General features: G+C 41.6%; 1 protein-coding gene across 1 annotated transcript in view; it reads right to left on the bottom strand.

Moving 5' to 3' along the window:
- THBS4 (thrombospondin 4) overlaps positions 1-15,531 on the bottom strand; it is a 65,212-nt gene extending 49,681 nt beyond the window's left edge. Inside the window, exon 1 of the mRNA XM_060761606.2 lies at positions 15,319-15,531. Within this exon, the coding sequence (XP_060617589.2) occupies positions 15,319-15,415 (97 nt within the window). The 5' untranslated portion in view covers positions 15,416-15,531. The remainder of the gene's footprint in view (positions 1-15,318) is intronic.
- Positions 15,532-25,302: the final 9,771 nt, after the last annotated feature.

Raw genomic sequence — 25,302 nt, 5'->3', positions numbered from 1 at the left:
TTCCTTCCTTCCCTTATTTTCTTTCCTTCTCTCCTTCCTTCCTTTTCTACATCTTTCCTTCCCTCCCCTTTTCTTTCCCTTCTTCTTTCTCCCCTTTCTTCCTTTCTTCACTCTTTGCTTCCATGCTTCCTTCTCCCCCCCCCCCCCCCTCTATTTCTTTCTCCCCTTCCTTCTCTTTTTTCTGTATTGTCATTTAGCTTTTCATCATTTAACTTTTTGGGCTTTTTAAGTCCTTTCCACTTTGGGGGGGGGGGGGGGGTTATGAGTGATATAGAGATAAAGTGTCCAAATTTTGTGTCAATTCGTCCAGTGATTTTTGAGTTAGGCTAATCCCACAAACAAACATTATACATAGAGGGGGGGGGGGGGGCTGTTCCGGAAAAAGTACACAATCGTGTACTCACAGATGACACTGTATCTATAGATACTGTTACCACCAAAAATATGGTGTAAATAACATTAGGAAGACAGAATGTGTCACATTTCATACACCATCATATACTGCTGATGCGAAACTTGAAGGGCAGACAATGATATGGAGCCAACATTAAACACTGTCCACATCACAGCAATCTCCTGATTTCAGTGAAATATGTATTTACCACTGACATCATTGGGACTTAAGGAGCTCAGTTTTGGCTGGATCATGCCTAGTTTGTGCAAATGTATTTGTGGAATATCTTCATTTCAGAAGTAAATTGAAAGATCTTACCAATTATAGTCTGATTAAAATGGGATCTTTCCAGAATATAGCTCTTCAAATGAAACTCATGTGACTTTATGAAATGCCAAGTCCCAGATTAAACTCTTGTTTTTTCAGGAATTAACATGGTGCTGTTTTCATGGCCAAGCTGTACTCTGATACAAGCCACTCTGTTGATAGAAAAAATAGTTGCCTGGAAGCTTCCACTGTAGGTAGTTCATTTTTCCAAGCAGTCTGGACTTATTTTCTGGCTCTCGGTGGAGACATTATGCATTTTGCCACAAAGACCAATTCTATTGGGTGCCGTTTTGTTGAAAAATGGGGTGGTTCAGTGGATGAAATTACAACACCATTTGCTTATGGAAACTGCCACATGAAAAAACAACGAGAAACCAGAGCTAAATATTTCACAAAAGGAAGCAAAACATGGGAGTGCATACATTTAAGAATTAAAAGGCAGAGTCTGATTGCATCTACATTAATGGTTCTTAACCTTCCTAATGCCACGACCCCTTAATACAATTTCTCATGTTGTGGTGACCCCCAACGGTATTTCCGTTGCTACCTCGTAATTGTAATTTTATTTATTTATTTATTTCATATATTTATATCCCGCCCATCTCCCCACAAGGGGGGACTCAGTGCGGTCTCACATGAGCATCAGAGGATGCTAACAGCATAAATACAATAAAAATTACAATTTATAATAAAATCATTTTAAAACATTATACTACATCATCCGTAAAATTTAAAAATAAATTAATAGATTAATGTGCCAGCAAAACTAAGCCGAGCCAGGAGAATCCGTATCACAAAATCCAAATTTCCTTTTCCTATTGCCGCTGGCCTCTAATTGAACGCCTGGCCTTTAGCCAGGTCTTCAGTTGTGTTCTAAAGGACAGGAGGGAGGTGGCCAACCTGATATCCTTAGGGAGAGAGTTCCACAGACGGGGGCCACTGCCGAGAAGGCCCTGTCTCTCGTCCCCACCAACCGCGTTTGTGAGAGTGGTGGGATCGAGAGCAGGGCCTCTCCTGATGATCTTAAGCTTCGTGATGGTTCATAGCAGGAGATACGTTCAGACAGGTAATCTGGGCCAGAACCATTCAGGACTTTTGTTACTATTATGAATCATCATGTAAATATCTGATATGCAGGATGTATTTTCATTCACTGGACCAAAGTTGGCCACTTAAGCAGCTGAGGGGGAAAGAGAAGGGGCCTGAGGATGTTAGGAATTGTGGGAGCTGAAGTCCACAACACTTGGAGGGCCAAGGTTTGCCCATGCCTGCCCTCATGCAAGGCTAACAAAGGGTTTTCTTGGCATATTTAGCAACCAATGACCACAGAGAGTGTCTAAGCTGTCCACCTGTGGTATCTTGTTTAGTAGTGGAAAATTTGACCACATACATATCTGTAATGAAAATGAAGCAGAGAAGCAGTACATTTCTTATCTTTCACTAAATAGCCCATCTACCAATGGGACACAAGGATGATTTGGTGAATTGCTGTGGCCATATATATCAGAACAACACTAACAGGAGCCAATTGACACAGAAGAGCGGAACATCTACAAAAGCAGAGAAGTCTGCCAGTTGACACAGAATGCATGACTTCCCCCAGTGAATTCATCCAATTGTTCACACAGTACTGAGGCTGCTCGGATAAAGACAGATATCAAAATTTTCAAAATGAACTTCCCAAATCAAAGCAGTGTGAGTCAGAGAATGGTGGGGAGGGAAGAGAGGATATCCTTTTCCAATGATTGGTGGTGAGGAATCTTTTCAAAAATTAAAGGCACCATTCAAACAACTCAATAATTACTAATTTCAAGAAAGAGATAAAAGACTTTTAAATGCATCACTCTGAATGGATTGCCACTTTAACACTGATTTGATACAAAAAGAAACTTTCCCTGAATAATGCCCTACATTTATTTGGGAAAATATTTTCTTGAAGTCTCTTTATGTGCAAAATTAAGGAGCTTGTCAAGATACAGCTTAGTACTTGCACTCGTGATAATTAAGTAATACAGACACACAAAGCCTCTAGCAAAGATGCTTCATTTTACAGTCTTTCTATGCCAGCCCAGACTCTTATTGCCTTAGTGCCTTTGCCTAGCTGGAAGATTGGATGATGAAAGGTGGCTGGAGAAATAGAGATTGTCAGTATCAAGTTTTCGTATTGTATCTGCAATAAACAATGGAACAGACTACACCAACCTTTGAGGATGCCTGTCATAGATCCAGGTGAAATGTCAGGAGAGAATGCTTTAGAAACATGCCCGGAAAACTTACAGCAACCCAATGTAATAAAGTTTATGCTGTGAAAGAATGGAATTATATTCTTAATTATCTATAAAAAATTCAAGCATGGGCAAACTTTCTAACTTGGGGGGCTGCATGGCAGGCCAGAGCAGGGTAAGCAGGCCAGGAGGGGGTTCTCCCCAAGCTCCCTCCCTGCCCTTTCCTCCCCTTCCTCTTCTCTTTCAGAGGCAGAAAGTGAAGGAAAGACGGGAAACATTTGGATACCAAAAGGGCTGGTCTTATTTATTTATTTATTTATTTACTTACTTACTTTATTTGTATACCACTGTTCTCAGAGATAGTGGGTAGGAGAGTAAAAGTGTATCCATTAGACCCCGTATTGAGCTGGAAGAGACCTCCAAGGGCCATCCAGTCCAACCCCCTGCCATGCAAGAAGGCACAATCAAAGCACTCCCAATAGACAGCTTCTGCGGAAAAGCCTCCAGAGAAGGAGACTCCACCACACTTCAAGGCAGTCTATGCCACTCTCCAACAGCTCTTACTCTCAGGAAGTTCTTCCTAATCTTTTCAGTCAAATCTCTTTCCCTACTTTTTGAACCCATTGCTCCCTTGTGCTCTGGTCTCTAGAGCAGCAGAAAGTCAGTTTCCCCCTCCTCTTCAATGGGACACCCTTTGAAACCTTGAAGCATGGTTCTCATGTTCCCTCTCTACCTTCTTTTCTCCCAGATAAACATCCCCCAGGAGAAAAAGAGGAAGGAAAAAGAGAAGGGAGGAAGGAAGAAAAGGTTGGGAGGAAAGAAGGGTGGAAAGAAATGGAAGGTAGGGAGGGTAGGGAGAAGGAAAGGAAAAACAAAAGGGAAGGGAAGGGAAGGAAGGAAGGAAGGATGAAAGGGAGGAAGGAAAGTAAGGAGGGAATGAGGGAGAAAGAGGGAGGTAAAGAAGGAAGGGAAGGAGGAAGGAAAGAGAGAAGGAAGGTTAGGATGGTGTGAGAGAGGAGAGACTGAGAAAAGAGCCCAAAAGACCGCATCCAGCCTCCAGGCCTGAGTTCACCGATCTATATACATAAAAATGTAATGTTCATTTGTGGGATTAACATAACTCAAAAACCACTGGACGAATTGACACCAAATTTGGCCACAAGACACCTACTAACCCAAGGAGTGAGCATCACTAAAAAAATGATTTTGTCACTTGGGAGTTGTTGCTGGGATTCATAGTTTACTTACAATCAAAGAGCCTTCTGAATTCCATCAGTGATGGAATTGAACAGGACTCCCATGACCAACAGAAAACACTAGAAGGGTTTGATGAGCATTGACCTTGAGTTTGGGAGTTGCAATTCACCTACATTCAGAGAGCACTGGACTCAAACAATGATGGATCTAGAACAAACTTGGCACGAATATTCCATATGCCCAAATATGAACACAGATGGAGTTTGGGGGAAATAGACCTTGATATTTAGGAGTTGTAGATACTGGGATTTATAGTTCACCTACAATCAAAGATCATTCTGAACCCCACCAACGACAGAACTGGGGCAAACTTCCCACACAGAACGCTCATACTTAAGGCCATCGAGTCCAACTCCCTTCACCAGGGCAAGAAAACATAATCAAAGCCCTCCTGACAAAGAGCCATCAAGCCATAGCTAGATATATATGATTCACACACAGATATAGTATCATAGATTTGAAAGGGACCCCCAAAGAAGGACAATTCTATGTTGCATGTTCCAGAGTGGGCAAACCAGACAATCTCCACATCAACACTGACAAAGTAATACTGTTTGCCCACAAGCTCAAAGAAATTACATATATTAGAAACCAACACTTTCTAATTACTTTATTTTCCCCATCAGCAGATTGGGCCACAGCAATGTGTGGCAGGGGATGGCTAGTATCTGATATAATTGTATGTGCCTGCCTTCAAGTCAAATAGCTCCTACCTCCAGAATCCCTTACTGTGTGCATGAATGAAGAGAACAACAAAGAGAAACTGAGGAATTAAATAAGCCTGCCTCACTATGTGCCCCCAACACATTAAAAAGCAAACACAAAATGGAAAACATAAAAAGACTCATGTAAGAAACAAGGCTCACGCAAGAAGAAGAAAAATCATCCCTGGATGTATTTTGGAAGAAGCTTTCAAGTGGTCTCTAGAAGGTTTGAACACTTTTTATTTGTTTACACAAGAAATAGCCAATCTAATTGTTTCTTTTTACATGTGCACATTGTTAGTTTTGGATAAAAGTTTGCTCAAACATGCTGAACCACTCTTCTTTTTTGTGATGTAGGACCCTGTCCTTATGCTTCCAATAATATCTTGCCTCACGTACCAATTTTTTTGTTAGAAAAGTAATGCCCAGAAACACAAGTAGGGCAAGGCTACACTGGCCGATAAATCTACGGCTATTCCGGAGCAGAAATGCCCTGTTCTCAAATCAGTAGAGATGCCCACGTGGCAAGGAAGGAGGAGGAGGGCAATCTTCCCTCCTTCTTTCTGGTCCTGCAGGCACCTCTGTTGATGTCAGAACTTGCACTGAGCATTGTGGCTAACTGGAAGTAGCAACATGGGCTTGCTCGATTCCCCTTTCCATGAGTGTAGGGAAACAGTGTCCAACTGTCCACACTGCCCCAAAGGCACTGGAGAGTCTAGAGAAGAGCATTCCAAATTCTATGCAGTGTGTAGGTGTGTCATGCCAACGTAACACATAGGAACCTCTAAGTCCTTGTGGAATAAGCAACAATCATTTAAGTTTTCATGAGATATGTTGTCCCATCATACATTTTCATGAGGTATGTTGTCTTCTCATATATTTTGTTATTTCAATTTATTGATGTGTTTGTATCTCTTAGAAGGGGTTGGTTTAGCCTCCAATTTGAAGAATCCTCCACCTTGTGGGACTGTGGAGCAAAACAACTCTGCATCTGTATGCTTGTCCACAATGCCCTGCCTCATGCACAGAGGAAGACTTGGTTAAAGCTACAGACAATACGGTCGCTGTTGCCCATTTTTGGTCTGGAGTTGTTTAGCCACTTGTATTCCATCTGTTTTATTAGTCTTATACTTGCTTTATCTATGCAATGCTTTTGACATGAAATTTAAAAAATAGGCCTCCGGTTTGCTAGTAAAACTGCATTACTATGTCGCAAAATAATGCAAATCTAAAAAGTGTTTCACCAACAAGAAATGTTCGGAAAGCTGTAGTCTAGAGTTTCAAGCTAAGCTGGTTTAGTCTGGCAGAGGCAAACTGGTTTAACACAATAGTTACTAAAAGCACAGGGACATTATGAGGGAACCCAAGAGCCATTTAGAGTGAGTGTTTCCATGCTCATGGAGACTCGGTGTATATCTACACTGTAGAATTAAAACAGTTGGGTACCACTTTAACTGCGATGTCTCAGTGGAGTTGTAGTTGTTCTTGAGGCTTCTCTCCCAAAGTGTGCTGATGCCTCATGAAACTACAATTCCAAGTATTCCACAGCATTGAGTCACTGGAGTTTAATGGGTATCAGCATTAATTCTACAGTACAGATGTACCCTCGCTCTTATTAAGTGAGGTAGACTAGAGCTTAGGTTCCCATGCCCTCTAAAAACATTCCTTTGAATTGTTCCTTGTTTTAGAACACTTCCCTCTATTTATGATCCTATCTTTGTTTTTCCACATTTACTTTACTTTACTCTGCTTTAAAGTCCCTTTATATTTCCCTCCACAACTGGTAAAAATTACCTGCACTTTACATTTAGGAAGCCATACTGAAGCAATTAAGACAAAAACAAAACAGAAAACCCCCTCAAAGTGTACAATACTTTTCTCATTCAAACTTCTTTGAAGAGATCTTTAACCACAGTCCAAAAGTATGAGGCTGGAAACCTGTTGCTGACATATGCACAAATTCTGTGCCCTAATGTTTTTTTTTTTTGGGGGGGGGGGATTGGGATGTGCCTGAAGCACCATCCAAAAAAAAAAAAATTCCTCCTGGCAGCTACCAAGCTCTAAGAGGGTGGCTACATTCATTCAATGGCCATGGAATGAGGAGAGAGGGAAAGATGCAACTGAGAGACCACCTGGACTTTAGAATTACAGTGTTCCCTCACTACTTCGTGGTTCACTTATTGCGGACTCGCTGTTTCACGGGGAGCAGCGAGGGAACACTGTATAGCTGCTCCCCGTTCCTTCCTTGCCTGTTCCTTCCTTGCCAAGCTGGGTTCCAGGCTTGGGCACCCAGCCTGGCAAGGAAGGGACCTCCGAGGAGGCCGCCGCAAAGTAGGGAGGCTCCACCCACTTGAGTGGGTGGAGCGTCCCTACTTCACAGATTTTCACTTATCACGAGTGGTCCTGGAACAGATCACCCACAAAAAGTGAGGGAACACAGTATTGCAGTTTGGCATCACTTCAACTGATAAAGCTCTCTGCTATGGAATCATGGAGTTTGTAGGTTGTTATGGCAGCAGAGTTCTCTGACATATAAGCGTAAATATCTTACAAAACAAAAACCCCTAGAATTTCATAGCAATGAGCCATGGCAGTGGTGTCAAATTACTATAATTCTGCAATGTGGATGTAGCATAAGTTACAGAAACTGCATCTCAGGATCTCATCACACTAGAGCGTGGATCCACTTTAAATACAGTTTCTGCCTTCTACAGAATTCTGAGGCCTGTAGTTTAAGGAGGAGCTAGATAGGTCCTGGGCCTCACTAAACTACAAACCCTAGAATTCAGGAGGCAGAAACCGGATTTAAAGCAAATCCATGCTTTAGTGTGATTAGGTTGTCAATCTCATTGCATCTCTCCAGGAAAAGGAAAGAGGAACAACAACCTCCATTCCTTTCATTTCAGTACATCTAGCAGAACATACCAAGGAAAAGAGAGAGAGGTATGGAGCTGTGTGTATGAAACATTATGCTCCACATAATCACATGGGTTCCATGAGAGATCTTCTAGAGTCTTATGGAGAAGGAAATTCATCATACCCAGATAACAGTTTCCAGATCAGATTGGAACAAATTCAAACAGAGCTGACTAGAGGATTCTGGGAGTTGTCACCCAAAAATTAACTTTTCCAACTTCTTAAACACACACAGAAGCCATGGTGGAAGAGCATAGTGTGTATTTCTCCATATGGAAGACTGTCAGAGAACCATGTCTTAACCCAACTTTTTACAGTATTATCTGCACTAACAGCCTTGCACACATCAGTGGAGCTGGAAGGGGAATTCATCCATTTCCTGACTGGGGATGAAAAATATAGCTCAAAAATCTTAATGTAGGGGAAGAATCTGGTGCTTTGAAGAGCTTCAAGAGCTGCCAATTGAGAAATCAAGGGATGGACTTTGTCCAGTACTGCTTTGGAGACATTTGCTTTCTCTATTGATTTGCACATAAGCATCACAGTGTGGTTCATACAAATCATTAACTCATCTGAGTGACACTCATATTTACTCATATACAAGTTCATAGATATGAGAAGGATGAACAGGAACATTTAGAGTCTACAGTAAGAACTGGTTTGGTAATCACAATAATGCAAAATACTCAAGGTTCAGCCAGGCCGCCATGACATCTTCCAGGAGACTTCTGTTTCCAAGCATGGCTATGCTGCCTGGGGATTCTGGAAGTTTCATTGATAAAGTAGGCTTCCCTAAGGCCTGCTCCATTTCATATCCAGAGATCCACACCTGTTTTCTATTCACCCTCTTTCCCAAAGTCGGTGTTCGCTAACCAATGAGCACTGTCAACCTTCCACGGGCTATTTTGGAAGTCTCACATCCCATAACCTGGCTCCAGAAGCAGAACAAGGATGTGCAGGGAGAAAACTGCCAAAAGCCAATGGAAAATTAGGTGAGTAAGGCAGATGTATGAAGCACTGCTTTCTATATGAAAGGGACAAAGACATGTTTATACATGCAATGGCTCTAATCTGGATGCTCTTCATCCTTTTTTGTTTTCTGGCAAATTTTCTTGGCACTGAAATGCACCGGGGGGAAACAATGCTACACCTGCAGAATTTATTTATTTGCTCCAGAGTTTATTTGATCTATATCCTGCCTGTCTTCCACTATAGGACTTAAGGCAATTTACCATAAAATGTTTTGGGGAAAATGAATCAAACATTCAAAAATTAAAACACAAAAAGAAAAAGAAAGAAAAAAAGGGGAAAAAAGGATACTTAGGTAAAATTACTCTCAGAAAGAAGCAAGGTCACTTCCTAAAGACCTGCCTAAATCAAAAAGGTTGGCATTCTTACAGAGCTTGTAAAGCTACAGAATACCAACATTTCTTTTTATCATCCTAAAGCAGTGGTTCACAACCTTCCTAATGCCATGACCCCTTAATACAGTTCCTCCCCCAACCATAACATTATTTTTGTTGCTACTTCATGACTGTAATTTTGCTACTATTATGAACTGTAATGTAACGATCTGATATGCAGGATGTATTTTCATTCACTGGACCAAATTTAAATACTGGTGAGGTGGGGGTGGGTGGGAAATTGATTTTGTCATTTGGGAGTTGTAGTTGCTGGGATTTAGAGTCCACCTACATTTAAAGAGCATTCTGAATTCTACCAACAATGGGATTGAACCAATCTTAGCACACAGAACTCCCATGACCAACAGGAAATACTAGAAGGGTTTGGTGGGCAGTGACCTTGAGTTTTGGAGTTGTAGTTCACCTACATCCAGAGAGCATTGTGGACTCAAACAATGTTGGATCTGGGCCAAACTTGGCACAAATACTCAAGATGCCCAAATGTGAACACTGGTGGAGTTTGGGACCTTGATATTTGGGAGTTGTAGTTGCTGGGATTTATAGTTCACCTACAATCTAAACCCCACCAAGAAGAGAATTGGGCCAAACTTCCCACATGGAATCCCCATGGCCAACAGAAAATACTATGTTTTCTGATGGTCTTTGGTGACCCCTCTGACACATCCTCATGACCTCCCCAGGGGTCCCAACCCCAGGTTGAGAAACACTGTCCTAAAGCATCATACCAGATTCCACATATAAATAATTCTTCTTAACAAAACACAAGGAGATTCATTTCCCTTTCATTCAAATTATTATACATTTCATCCCTTGATTAGTCTATGAAAGAAGACAAGCAATGTAGTCAGCTGATTAACCTCGAATGAATAAATAAATTAAAACTCTTCTGTGTTTTCAGAGTCTGTTTTCACATAACCTACAAAAGTGCCAGAATTTGAAGGAGGGAGTTGTGCTTTGCTTCAGATAATTTAGTGCTTCATATTAATTTGTGCCCAACATCCAGGTTTCTTGAAGGTCTCTGATTTACAGTCATGGAGCACACAATAACAACAACAACAAATTATGCTTACACAAAAGCAGGAATGACCCAAAACTGAGAAAAGGGTGAAAAGTTGATGCTCTTCTATGTCATTGCTCATCTGCAAGTCAACTGACCATTTACTTTTAAACACTGGTGGCAGGACACTATCATCCACTGCATCTGAAGACTGGAGGGTAGATTGGGTGGAGTTGTGTGGCACACTTAATGCTGAAGGAAGGGTGCAGCTACACTGTAGAATTAATGCAGTTTTAGGCCACCATAATGCTTCAAAGCTATTGAATTATGGGAATTGTAGTTTTACCAGGTGTTCAGCCTTCTCTGCCAAAATATAAATACAAGGATTCCAAAGCACTGAGCCATGGTAGTTAAAGTGATGTCAAACTGCATTAATTTTACAGTATAGAAGCACCTTTAGTCAGTGTTTTGTGCTTCCCCATAGCCTACTACCTGAAGTAGTTGAATTGGTGCTATCCCTATATCAGAGAGCTACAACCATAAAAACAAACTCTCCATCAACCACAACGGGAGTAAAAATTGTATTGGCTTCCAGAAGCTGTTGAAATGTATCTAACGAAAGCCTTTGCCAACAAAACCAATGGAGTGGAATGTCGGAAATTGCAGCCCAAGAACAGCAGGATTTCCATTCCTGCACCACAGCCTTAGGCAATCTGGTATGTTTTGAACTATAAAGCCAAGGCAGCATGGCCAATGGTCAGGGATTATGAGTATGTGTAGTCCAAAACATCTGAAGGAACTAGATTACATAATTCTGAATTACATAAAGTGCTTCTTCCTGTAATGTTTCTATACAGTAGGCATGGACAAATTTCAGCTGTCCAGGTGTTTTGGACTTCAACTCCCACAATTCATAACAACCTACTGGGAGTTGAAGTCCAAACCACCTGGAGGCCCAAAGTTTGCCCATGCCTGCTATACAGTCATCTCAGTCATATATACACCACAGTGTGAACTATAATTTTAAATTTGATCAGTTGCAATAGGTGGCTTTCCATTCAACTGGGTTTTAATCTGAATTTTAAGTTACACATTTAAGAAGGTGATCCTATCCTGGAAATAGATTCAGCACCTTGTGTTGCTCAACTAGGATCCGTACAAGCACTGAAAGATTAATAGTCACTGCTTCTTTGTTTCGTGCCAGGAGTGACTTGAAAAACTGCAAATTGCTTCTGGTATGAGAGAATTGGCCATCTTCAAGAATGTTGCTCAGGGGACATCCAGATGTTTTTCCATTCTGTGGGAGGCTTCTCTCATGCCCCTGGATGAGAAGCTGGAGCTGACAGTTGGGAGCTCACCCCTCTCTCTGGATTCAAACTGCCGACCTTGTGGTCAGCAGTCCTGCCGGCACAAGGGTTTAACCCATTGCACCACTGTGGGCTTCATAGCCACTACTGGATCATATCTAATACTTATATTTCAGCATGAACAAAACACCCTCTCTGCTTCCAACCATTAATAAGAGTGTATCTCAAAAGTTTGGTTTTTTTAGGACTACAGCCTATACAGGCAACATCACAAAAATATTAGAAGTGTTCCCATCAACATCAGAAATCTTCTCTGGATATCTTTGCTGATTGAGGTATTCAGAGCAAGTTAGTGTAAGTTTTGCTTCATGAAAGAAATACCATCCCCATAGGCTGGTCATATGTTTTGCAGATGTCAGTCAACTATTTCATTGGCTATCAAAGGAGGGTCATCTATTTGAAGTCGAGTTTAAGAACAAACCATAAGAAAGGTGAATATAAACTCTGAACATGTTAGCATCTGAACAGCACACAGGCCACTTATTCACGGTTTCATACACTCCAACTGTCTCAAAATGACAGGAGAACAGTCCCTGTTCATCCTCTGCCATCCAACTTTACTAGTTGCGTTTAAAACATCCCAGTTTCTCTTTCTCCTGCTACATTCCCACATCAGCTTGGCTTATTTCAGCTTCTGCAAACTGAGTTCAAAGTGTGAAAGCAATTTGTACTCAACTTACTCAACCCTGGGAGAGGAACAGATTGCAGAATCTTGCCTTTCTCTGCTGCAGAGCCTCCTAGTTTTATGTGTAACACATTTTGCCACCTTTTCCACACTCTGATGTTGTTTGGCCACACAAGGACCATCCAGTCCAATCCCTTTGTCATACAGAAATACACAATCAAAGCACTCCTGACAGATGGCCATCCAGCCTCTGTTTAAAATTCTCCAGAGAAGGAGACTCCACCACACTTCAGAGGCAAAATATTCCACATTTTTAATCATTAGGATAAAAAGTTTAGGTGAAATCCTTTCTCCAGCATAATTTGTAAATGGGCACCTCAATACAGTTCCTCATGTTGTGGAGGCCCCCCCTCCAACCATAAAAATTATTTTCGTTGCTACTTCATAACTGTAATTTTGCTACTGTTGTGAATCGTAATGTAAATATCTGATATGCAGGCTGTATTTTCATTCACTGGATCAAATTTGGCACAAATACCTAATATGCCCAGATTTGAATACTGGTGGGGTAGGGGGTGGGGAATTGATTTTGTCATTTGGGAATCATAGTTGCTGAGATGTATAATTCACCTACAATCAAAGAGGATTCTGAACCCCACCAACGATGACATTGAACCAAACTTGACACACAGAACTCCCATGATCAACAAATTGTCATGATCAACAGAAAATACTGAAAGGGTTTGGTGGGCATTGACCTTGAGTTTTGGAGTTGTACTTCACCTACATTCAGAGAGCATTGTGGACTCAAACAATGATAGGTCTGGACCAAACTTGGCACAGATAGTCAGTAGGCCCAAATGTGAATACTGGTGGAGTTTGGGGAAAATAGACCTTGATATTTGGGAGTTGTAGTGCTGGGATTTATTCACCTGCAATCAAAGAGCATTCTGAACCCCACCAATGATAGAATTCGGCCAAACTTCCCTCACAGAATCCCCATGACCAACAGAAAATACTGTTTTCTGATAGTCTTGGGTGACCCCCCCTGACATCCCCCTCACGACCCCTTCAGGGGTCCTGACCCCCAGATTGAGAAATGCTGCCCTAGCAAGTGTGATTTGGATCAATGCCTTCAGCACATCCTTAGGCTAAAATCCTGCATGAACCTTGACCTGGGAGTAAGTCATTTTAAACTAAATTGAAGTGACTCCTGAGCAGATTCCTATTAATGCCAACAAGCTATTATTTTTTGAAAAATAAAAGCATTGTTGAAAAAACGCACACAATTGTTTATATCAGTGTCCAGACTACATTTTCACAGCTAAAACTGTTGTTTTATAAAAATCGAATAAAAAAATACAGCACATAAATATAACTGCCACAAGTTCTCTTGTGAGCTTGTTGCAGCAAAACAAGAAAGAGACCTGGGATGCTTTAAAGACAAATACATTTATGATCAGATTATGGTATTTCTTAACTGTAAACACTGCTTTGAGTTTCCTTTGGGAGAAAAAAAGATGGAATATATATATATATATATATATATATATATAATATCTTTGTTTCAGGAGACTTGAGAAACTGCGAGTTGTTTCTGGTGTGAGAGAACTGGCCGTCTGCAATGACGTTCCCCAGGGGACACCTGGGTGTTTTTCCATCCTGTGGGAGGCTTCTCTCATGTCCCCACATGAGAAGCTGGAGCTGACAGATGGGAGCTCACCACCGTCCTTTTGGTCAGCAGCCCTGCCAGCACAAGGGTGATGCTTTAAAGACGAATACATTTATGATTGGTTTATGGTATTTCTTAATTGTAAACAGTGCTTTGAATCTCCTTCAAGAGAAAAAAAGTGGAATAATAATAATAATAATAATAATATTTTTCTGTGTCAGGAGCAACTTGAGAGCAAATTGTTTCTGGTGTGAGAGAATTGGCTGTCTACAAGGACATTGCCCAGGGGATGTCTGGATGTTTTACCATCCTGTGGGAGGCTTCTCTCATGTCCCTGCATGAGCAGCTGGAGCTGATAGACGGGAGCTCACCCTGTTTCCAGATTCATACTGCCGACCTTTCAGTCAGCAGTCCTGCCAGCACAAGGGTTTAACCCATTGCGCCACTGGAGGCTCCATAACAATAATAATACACAAAGAGGGGTTAAACCCTTGTGCGAGCAGGACTGAAGACTGATATGTTGGAGGTTCCAATTCCGGGGAGAGCATGGATGAGATCCTTCTGTCAGCTCCAGCTCCCCATGCGGAGACATGAAAGAAGCCTCCTACAAGGGTGGTAAAACATCAAAACATCTGGCTGTCCCCTGGGCAATATCCTTTCAGACAGCCAATACTCTCACACCAGAAACAATTTGCAGTTTCTCAAGACGGTCCTGACACAAATAAAGAAATTATTACTCCAAATGTTTCATTTACAACATCACTAACATTTTCAGTCCAAACCAAAAAGGAGAATCAAAGGACAGGTTTCCAAAATGAGATAAAAGCGATGTAGGTCTCCCCTTGTTCTCCTGCAGAATCTTCTCAACTATGATCTTGTTTGGAAGGACCTGTTCACATTGGATTGCATGCATCCAAATAGTAAGCCTCAGATGAAAACACATTGACATGGGATCTCTATCCTCAAGCAACTCCTTTGTCAGATAATCTCTGCAGTTCTGATTTTGCTTAATGCAAACCAAACTCCATAGCACAGGACTTAATTCTGCAAATACTCCCCTCACAAAAGCAATTCAAGCATGGACAACTTTGCTAAATGTGGGGTGTGTGTGTGAGGTAGTGGTGGTCGTCTTCTTTAGGGAAAGCAGCCCTTGTTGAGGATCTTGGGGGAGCTGCCATGTGTTCCCCATCAAACCTCTTTCTCTGGACAATAATAAACCCTCCGGAATCCTACTGGGAATTGTAGTCCATTCCCACTTTCTTGCCCCGCTTTTGCAAAGTTCAACTCCTGCAACTGAGGCAATCGAACTTCATGAAGACAAAAGTGGGGGGATGAGGGTGTCTGTGCCATTTTGGGGAGGGGAACGAGAAAGACAAGGCTCCTCTCTCCTGCTGGGTCTCCCCTTCTTACCTTGAGGGGCGGCGGGCGGAGTGGAGAAGCCCGGGCAGAGCTGCAAGGCGACCTGCAACAGCAAGAAGGCGGCTTTGCGCTTGTTCATCCCGTCCATTGGGACCCGAGGAAAAGAGAGAGAGAGAGAGAGGGAGAGATGCCCGCTTGGCGCTGCCGGTACCTGGACTCTCTCTCTCTGCTCTCGCTTCTGGCGGCTGCTTTCGGATGGAGAAGGCGGGGCGAGGGCTCAGGGAGGGAGGCAAAGAGGGAGGGGGCCCACCTGCGGCCAAGGGGAATCACCCCTAGAGCAGTGTTTCTCAATCTGGGGGTCGGGACCCCTGGGGGATCGCGAAGGGGTGTCAGGGGGGTCACCAAAGACACAATATTTTCTGTTGGTTATGGAGTTCTGTGTGAGAAGTTTGACCCAATTCTATTGTTGGTGGAGTTCAGAAGGTTCTTTGATTGTAGGAGAACTATAAATCCCAGCTACGACTACTCCCAAATGTCAATATTTGGGCTGCATGGCTAAAATCCAAAAGGCTGTGGAATATTTCCAGGACAATAATCCTGACAGTCCGGAACTTAATAGAGTCTATTTTCCCCCAAACTCCACCAGTGTTCACATTTGGGCATATTGAGTATTCGTGCCAAATTTGGCCAAGATCCATCATTGTTTGGGTCCACCGTGCTCTCTGGATGTAGGTGAACCACAACTCCAAAACTCAAGGTCAATTCCCACCAAACTCTTCCAGCGGTGGTCAGGGGAGCTTTCGCACAATTAAAACTTGTGCGCCAGCTGCGTCCGTACCTTGGGAGGGCTGACTTGGCCACGGTAGTACACACTTTGGTTACATCCCGCTTAGATTACTGCAACGCTCTCTACGTGGGGTTGCCTTTGAAGACTGCCCAGAAGCTGCAGCAAGTCCAACACGAGGCAGCCAGATTACTAACGGGGGCTGGGTACAGGGAGCACACCACTCCGCTGTTACGCCAGCTCCACTGGCTGCCAATTAGCTTCCGAGCACAATTCAAAGTGCTGGTGTTGACCTATAAAGCCCTAAACGACTCCGGCCCTGTTTACCTCTCCGAACGTATTCTCCCCTACGAACCATCAAGATTACTAAGATCATCTGGAGAGGCCCTGCTCTCGGTCCCACCGGCCTCGCAAGCGCGCCTGGTGGGGACGAGGGACAGGGCCTTCTCGGTGGTGGCCCCGCGACTCTGGAACTCTCTCCCTCTGGAGGCCAGAACCGCCCCATCCATCCTAACATTTAGGAAACGGGTGAAGACGTGGCTGTGGAGTCAGGCCTTCGAGGAATGAGAGAACACCATAGGACCCTGGATGGAAGTTGATGTAGATCCATCTTAATAGGACGACTGACCACAGTAGTTTTAGACATAGTGTTATTTTAAAGTTTTTGTAATTGTGATATATGATATTTTAATGAATGTATATGTTTTTATGGCTGTGTCCCTCAACGAGGTTGAGAAGCTTGGTATACAAAACTGTGAAGTAAATAAATAATAAAATATTTATGTTGATCATGGCAATTTTGTGTGCCAAAATTGGTTCAATTCCATTGTTGGTGGAGTTCAAAATGCTCCTTAATTGTAGGTGAACTATAAACCCCAGCATCTACAAGTCCCAAATGTCAAGGTCTATTTTTCCCCAAACCCCACCAGTGTTCACATTTGGGCATATTGAGTATTTGTGCCAAGTTTGGCCCAGATCCATCATTGTTTCCATCCACAGTGCTCTCTGGATGTAGGTGAACCACAACTCCAAAACTCAAGGTCAATCCCCACTGAACTCTTTCAGTATTTATGTTGGTCATGGCAATTTAGTGTGACTAAATTGGTTCAATTCCGTTGTTGGTGGGGTTCAGAATGGTATTTGATTGTAGGTGAACTATAAGTCTCAGTAACTACAACTCCCAAATGACAAAATCAGCCAGTCGTAATGTCATTCTAGTCCATGTCCTCTAAAACTCTACTCTACTCTCTCTCTCTTATAATGTTATAATGTTATAATAAAATTGTTAATATTTACAATCAAAATTGTGCACACTATGAATACATGTGATTTTTGTTCTTAACAATTCAACTCTCCATTCTCTATGTTTATGCATACACTTACATGGGAGGAAGCTCCATTGAACCCAAAAGTCTATTCATTGGACTGATCTCTAAAGTTGGGTTTACTTCTATTCCTTCTTAGGTGCATCTACACTGTATAATTAATGCAGTTTGACACTAACTGCCAAAGTTCCATGCTGTGGAATCCTTGGATTTGCATTTTGTAGAGTTGTAGTTTGGTGAGACATGAGAACTCTTCAGTAGAGAAGGTAAAGGATCATCTAAAACTGCGTGGAACTTTCATGATTCCATAGCATTGAGCCACAGCAGTTAAAGGGGAGAGGGATGTTAAACTGCATTAATTCTACAGTGTAGATGCATCCCTTGTAAGAATATACTTTAGCTAGTGCGTCTTTAAAGCACATTTTACCTTTATAAAATCAAACCTTTCCTGAATCCTTGGAATAGAAAGCATTTGTTTTTTAATAATAATATGAGGCCTATTGTTTCCTTCCATCAGAACAGACTGAAAATGCATCAGTGCCTTTAGTCACCTGATACTCGAATCCAGAACTGATGGAGGTTGCATAAAATGTTAACATCCCTTTATGGGGGAAAACATGCTGAACAAAATGTGGTCCAAATTAAATGCGAGTGAATGTTCTGCTAGACAAATTGAACCCATACATATTTCATTTGTCAGAATGACTTCTTGTCCTTTTTTTGTGTTCCCATTCTGGAATCATTTGTCAGGGAGGCAAGTGAAAAGTAAACTATTTTGTCTGCATATAAGTGTGAATTGTTTAAAGTTTTAAGACATGTTTGAGTGTGCAGAAGCCCACACGATAACCAGCAGATGTGGAAAACTGGAGAGTTGTGGTATTCTGGAAGAGCTGTTGTGGCTTCAGAATGAATCTGTTATGGCCAGGTGCCACATGGGATCCAGATTCCTGACTCTCATTTATGGGGATGGCTGGCAATACTTTTGCATTAGCAGTGCGGTTGGGAATTCAGTTCCACCTTCTAATTGGAGTTTTATGTATAGGACGTACGTACAAGATACATCTGGAACTAAATGTTACATTATGTCCCTCCTCTTAAAAAAGGAATTGTCTTCAGGAGGCAATGCAGCTGTTCCCTTTGATGACATCTAAGTCCTTGTACCCCCATTCCATTTTTTATTTTCCCACTTTACCTCTACATCCCACATCTATGAAAGTATGCTCCGTCATCATTTTTTACAAAAAGAATTTTCTCTATGGGTTTTCTAAAAATGTTGTTGATACTAATATGATGGTGACCTAACCTATCCACTAAATAAATAAATAGCCCTCAATATTTATTTATTATTTATCTATTTACTGCTTTTGTATACTGCCTTTCTCAGCCAGAGGTGACTCAAGGCGGTCCACAGTCGGCAGCAATTTGATGCCATAGCAAATATCTAAATACAGTTAAAACAATTATAAACAATTCAGCAATTTAAAATTTAACATAAAAAGCAAATATATCCGTAAAAACAAAATCCTTGGCATCTCCTTACTAAAATTGTTGTCCAGTCGCATCGTCAGTCATTCCATATATTCGTTTACGTCTAATTATGCTCCAGTAGAAAAAGCTTGCTTGAAGAGCCAGGTCTTAACCATTTTGCAGAATGTTAGAAGGGAGGGAACCGACCTTATATCCCTGGGGAGGGCGTTCCATAGCTGAGGCGACCACTGAGAAGGCCCTGTCTCTCATCCTCGCCAAATGCATCTGCGAAGAAGGCGGGGTCGAGAGCAAGGCCTCCCCGGATGATCTTAAAGTCCTAGATAGTTCATAAGGAGAGATACATTTGGATAGGTAAGCCAGACCGGAACCATTTAGGGCTTTCTAGGCTAAAGCCAGCACTTTGAATTGTGCCCGGTAGCAGACTGCCAGCTGGTGGAGCTGGCACAACAGAGGAGTCGTGCGCTCCCTGAGCGCTGCTCCTGTTAGCAACCTGGTTGCCACTCGTTGGACCATTTGGAGCTTCCGTGCAGTTTTCAAAGGCAACCCTACATAGAGAGCATTATAGTAGTCTATGCAGGATGTAACCAGAGCATGGACTACCGTGGCCAATATACAATTATCAGTATGCATCAAAACATCTTGTGGCTTTCTTTAACACAGTCATGTCTCACTCATATTTTAAAGATGTGTTTGGCTGGAGTTACTTGAAAAATGCACCTGTTCCGACTTACAAAGAAATACAGCTGAAGAACAAACCTACAGAACCTATCTTGTTCATAACTTGGAGACTTCCTGTAATTTTCTCGCAAACTATTTTCTCATATTACTCCAAATGAGCCCCCAGTGGCGCAATGGGTTAAACCCCTGTGCCGCCAGGACTAAAGATTTATTTATTTATTTATTTATTTATTTACTTCATTTATATACCGCTTTTCTCAGCCCTTAGGCAACTCAAAGCGGTTAACAACAGCAAAAATTTAATGCTAAACATCATAAAAACAATTAAGGGACAGTTAAAACAGTAGCATAATAAACAATTAAGCATCAATATTGACATGTTGGAGATATGAATCCGGGAAGAGCACGGATGAGCTCCCTCTGTCAGTTTCAGTTCCCCATGCGGGGACATGAGAGAAGCCTCCTACTAGGGTGGTAAAACATCAAAGCATCTGGGCGTCCCCTGGACAAAGTCCTTGCAGATGGCCAATACTTTCACACTAGAAGCAACTTGCAGTTTCTCAAGATGCTCCTGACACGAAAAAGAAAATATGACTCCAAATTCCTATCACATATATGAGCATTAAAGTATGTGTGTGTGTGTGTAAGTAAGTTTTGGATAGCATAGGGAAGGGTTAACACCCCTGTGATGTTTGTTTTGTTGTCTGTGCCCCTATTCAGAAGATTTCATCTCACTTTCTGTCCCTGTGATCATTTGATTTTGAAAAATGTGGCTTGTTGTGGAAACAAGGATTGGTGAAGAATCAATCCACAACCCCACCAGTATTCAAATTTGGGTGTATCAGGTATTTATGCCCAATTCAGTCCAGTGCATGAAAATCCATCCTGCATATCAGACATTTACATTACGATTCATAACAGTAACAATATTACAGTTATGAAGTAGCAATGAAAATAATGTAATGACTGGGAGTTACCACAAGATGAGGAACTGTATTAATGGGTAGTGGCATTAGGAAGGTTGAGAACCACTGATCTAAAACATTTTATAGATTGCATTCTAGCCCCTTAAATAACTGTTTACCTGTGTGAGAAACACGTGTTTTTTCCTGTATGCAGACTGGAATATCTTGAGGACTCATGCACAGGATAAGTGAGGTATCCCTTTTCTGTGCTAACTGGCAAGCTGTTTTCATAAGATCTGGCTTATAGTCTTTATTTTTGATGAGAAATAGAGCTGTGGCTGGTTTAATAGAGTTCATGTGTTAGATATTAGAGGGCTTCCACATTTGTTGGTTTGTCTGGAATTGACATCATTTGTTCATTTAGTTATTACAGAGAATTCAAGCACTGTTGTTGCCAGAGAGTTGCATTCCAATGTTTCTGCTGTCATCCTTCTATCTTTTATGAGATCTGCTTTGTGGCAGTTTTTATATCTTTCAGTGAATTTGCAGAGACAGACAGTCACAATCCTTCTGACGTGTCTGATAGACGAAATGGTCCATAAGATATATAGTGATGTGTGTGATCATGACTTTGCTTGCCATACATTATTCAGTTGCCATGCATTACCTAGAGAACTTAGGACCACTTCACACAGACCTTTTGGGCCATGCTGTTGCACTGGCAATTGATGGTGAAAGGGAAGGTGCGTGGGGTGGCTTGTGACACCCCGCATCAGGGCTGTAGCTGTAACATAGATCAAGTTTGGTTCAGATCCATGATTGTTTGAGTCCACAGTGCTTTCTCCAAAACTCTAGGTCAATGCCCACCAGACCCTTCCAGTATTTCCTGTTGGTCATGGGAGTTCTGTGTGCCAGGATTGGTTTAATTCCATCACTGGTGGAGTTCAGAATGCTCTTTCATTGTAGGTTAACTATAAATCCCAGCAACTATAACTCCCAAATGACAAAATCGATCTCCCCACAACCCCACCAGTGGTCACATTTGGGCGTATTGGGTATTTGTGCCAAATTTGGTTCAGTGAATGAAAATACATAATGCATATCAGATATTTACATGACGATTCATAACAGTAGCAAAATTACAGTTACAAAGTAGCAACGAAAATATTTTTTTTGGTTGGGGGAACCACATGAGGAACTGTATTAAGGGGTCGTGGCATCAGGAAGGTTGAGAACCACTGCCCTAAAGGCACAAAGTTTAATAATATAAAAAGAAATCTAAAGACCAAATGTTCTAACCTGGTACAGGTGTATCTCAGTTAGTGAAGATGTGTTCTTCAGCATTACTTCTTTCACACAATACTTGATGTCAGGGGCAGAAATAACATGGAAAACTTTGTGGGAAGTTTTCTACACCATGAAAAGGAAGAGAAATTCAATAGATTTCACCAAACCCTTTATCCAGAACGAACAATATGCACATATGAAATGAAACAACCAGGTCAGGTAAGCCTCACCTAAGTAAACGGAAACATGTTGAACCTTCTAGAGAACACTGGAAGGGTTACTCCAGATTGCATGCAGGAAGGGTCTTTTTTCTATTAACAGTCTTCAATTTTCTTATGATTTCCATTCTGGTGGCCAGATTTGTGGATCAGGTTTGGTGTAGCTTGTGAGGCAGGTTTATCTGACTTTCACTCTACTCCCTCTTTTGCTGTTTATGTATGCATAGTAAGAAACTCTGGTGGTATCTGCCATTTACCTTGCCTACTGTAGGCAGACACACAACACTACAGCAAAATTGTCTAAATCAGGTTCCCATTCTTTTTCCAACTCAAACTTGTATTGCATTATCTACTGCAGACACCCTGCTGAAATCCAATACCAAAACTGTATGTTTCTCCAGCCCTCTGTCACCATCCTCCCAATGCCAATGCTGGATAGATATATATGAAGTATATTTTTCTGTGATATACTTTAGCTGCTTAATTTTATTAAGATATTTTTAGCCACATACAACTATTAGGTCATTCAGACATCTGTGTGAGTTTCAGCTCTAAAAATATTTCCCTTTCCTCTTTTTTAATAACAGAAACCCACAGAAACCTGCATGTTTGCCATAGAGAAAAGAAATGCCTGCCACAGTTGATTTTACTTAAGAAAATGTCAGTATCTTGTCCATATTCCAAGCTGAGGGAAATGACTCATTGATCAAGGCAGGTTTTATAATTTGTCCATAATGCCACACAAAAGACGTACTGTTTTTCACAGAAAATGTTCAGGGTGAAATAAGCCCACAATTCTCAAATTGAAGGAGATTGGAGTCTAAGTGTAACTTCTACATGTATACAGCATTATTAAAATCATGACATATGATCCTGACTTTAACTGCATCAGACCATTGGCAGTATGTGAGATTATAATTCCATGTGTGTCTGTGTGATGGGGGCTCCGAAAACAGCTTGAGGGGCCAGAAAAACATCCACAATGCACAGGACTTAAGAAGAATGGAGACAGCCAGGATTCCAAAAGATCATGGTTCAAATCCCCACTTAGTCATGAAAACCCAATGGATGACCTTGGGCAAGTCAAGCACTCTAAGGACCTCACCAGGTAGACTTTTGGCTCTGTTTCCATGTGCTGTGGAAACAGAGCCCCACAGGAGTCCCATGGAAGCCATCACATCAGATAAGAATACTTCCGGTTGGACTTCATGGGGCTCTGTTTTCACAGTGCATGGAAACTGAGCCAAAAGTCTGTCTTTAGGAGCCAGATGTTACCCCTATCCAAATAACTCAAAATGGATAAAGAGGGGCAGAACATGGGGAAAGGATGTGAGATGGCTGGCCATCCCAGAAGATGAGGAAAGATGGTAGGTAACGAAGTAAGATGCTTTTCCTCCATTCGTAGGATGAAGTCCTATGAGGAAAATAATGGCAAAGCTCATCTGAACAAATCTTGCTGCAAAAACCCTTGGATGGGGTTGTTACAAGGTGGAGTCAACATGAAGGGGCACAACAATAACAACATAAAGCGTAATCAGTGTTAGATTTTTGTTTTCATCTTCTTGGACTTTATCACATCGGCCCACTATTTCACTATGGTTGCACTAGCTTAGACAGTGGATACATATAACATAGAGAGCCTTCTCAATATTGCCTTTTCTTGATTTGTACAGTTGTGTCCATTTGCCATTCCATGGTTTTGTAACTATATTTCCACACATCCGCATAATTCAACCTTCAAGCTTCTATTATTATTATTACTATTATTTTTATTATTATCATTTGCATAATTACAGCATTTAACAACAAATCAAAAAGGCAAATATAAATAAAAATATAAAATATGAGGAAAACAGCTAGCCGGGGAATGGCAAAGGGGAAGGAGGAGAAGGGTAGAGGAGAATCCAATGCATTAACGTCATTTGACTCTTGGCACAGAAGCAGAAGGGATTCATTGCACCAAGGTAGTTAAAAGAAACAGTGAAGAAAGCTAAGTGCAGGAGAATCCTGGGTGGAGGGGCAACAAACCAGTAACTGGAGTATGGTATAAGAGGTCCAGCTTCAAAGCTGGTTTGCCTGCCTCGGATGATAAAGTCCTCCGTTGTTTGTTTGTTTTTTTTTTGGATTGTGCTAAAAACCGTGAGCTGGAAAACCAACACACACGCATTCTACCACTGTTTTTGTGCTGCTACCTCATGCTGATTTAAGGACTTTCAGACTTTCAGAGTGGACTTTCAGATGTTGCTACACCTTAGTTACCTCCATCCCCTCAAGAGTGATAGGATTGTGTATTTTTGCACAGCAAAATGGGGCTGGAATACATGGCCTTTGGGGTTTATTCCAGCTTTATCATTCTCTGATTCTATTCTCAGCTATAGCGGCTTCAGTAGGGGGAATAAGCAGAGAGGTGGAAGAGAGAGATGATTTTAGCAGAGGCATTCTTTACTGCTTAGCTAAGGTAGCAAAACACAGATTGGATATTTTTGACATCATTTTTTCCATCATGCATATGAATATTTAAAACAAAGGACGAAACCCCCTCGAGACTGCAGCCTTTTCTTCTTCTTTAGGATGTACATTGCTTTTAAAGGTGGACTTTAGTGTTTGATGTGAAAATCTGCATATTTAAATAATTATTAAAGATAAGTTTTATATGGAAACCTTTCTCATTCTCCTAATATAACTCCCCTCTTCCTGCCTACAAACTACAGGTACTATGGATACACCTACTAATGTGTGAACGTATTGCATATACTGAGAAAATTAATTCTGAAAACAGAATTCCTCAAGAGCAACATCCTCATATTTTGCAAAGAATGCTTCTAGACAAGGCATGGGTAAACTTCGTTCCTCCAGATGATTTCAACTCCCACAATTCCTAACAGTGTTGTCAAAGGCTTTCGCGGCTAGAATCACTAGGTTGTTGTGAGTTTTCTGGGCTGCATGGCCATGTTCCAGAAGCCTTCTGCCTGATGTTTCACCTGCATCTATGGCAGGCATCCTCAGAGGTTGGGAGATCTGAGGCTGTTGGGAATTGCGGGAGTTGAAGTCCAAAACACCTGAATGGTCAAAGTTTGTCTACGCCTGTTCTAGACCCTGAACCTGTGTAGCAGGCAGCTCCTTGTCTCCAACAAAAATATACAAAAGGAGAATTAATCATACAAAGCAGTCAAAATATGTTTAAACGTTGTTGTCAAATTTTATGTAGGATTGCTTAAGAAAATGACACAATGCTAGCCATTTTCAGAAGTATTTCTCCCTAATAGCCTTCTGTCCATACTCAATACTATCAATGTTTTCAATAACACAATAGACAAGTTGCTTAAACAGCTGCTAAATAAAGGTTTTCC

This window comes from Anolis sagrei, chromosome 2 (genome assembly GCF_037176765.1).
Source record: "Anolis sagrei isolate rAnoSag1 chromosome 2, rAnoSag1.mat, whole genome shotgun sequence".
Taxonomy (NCBI): Eukaryota; Metazoa; Chordata; class Lepidosauria; order Squamata; family Dactyloidae; genus Anolis; species Anolis sagrei.
This window is presented reverse-complemented; position numbering and strand designations above follow the sequence as displayed.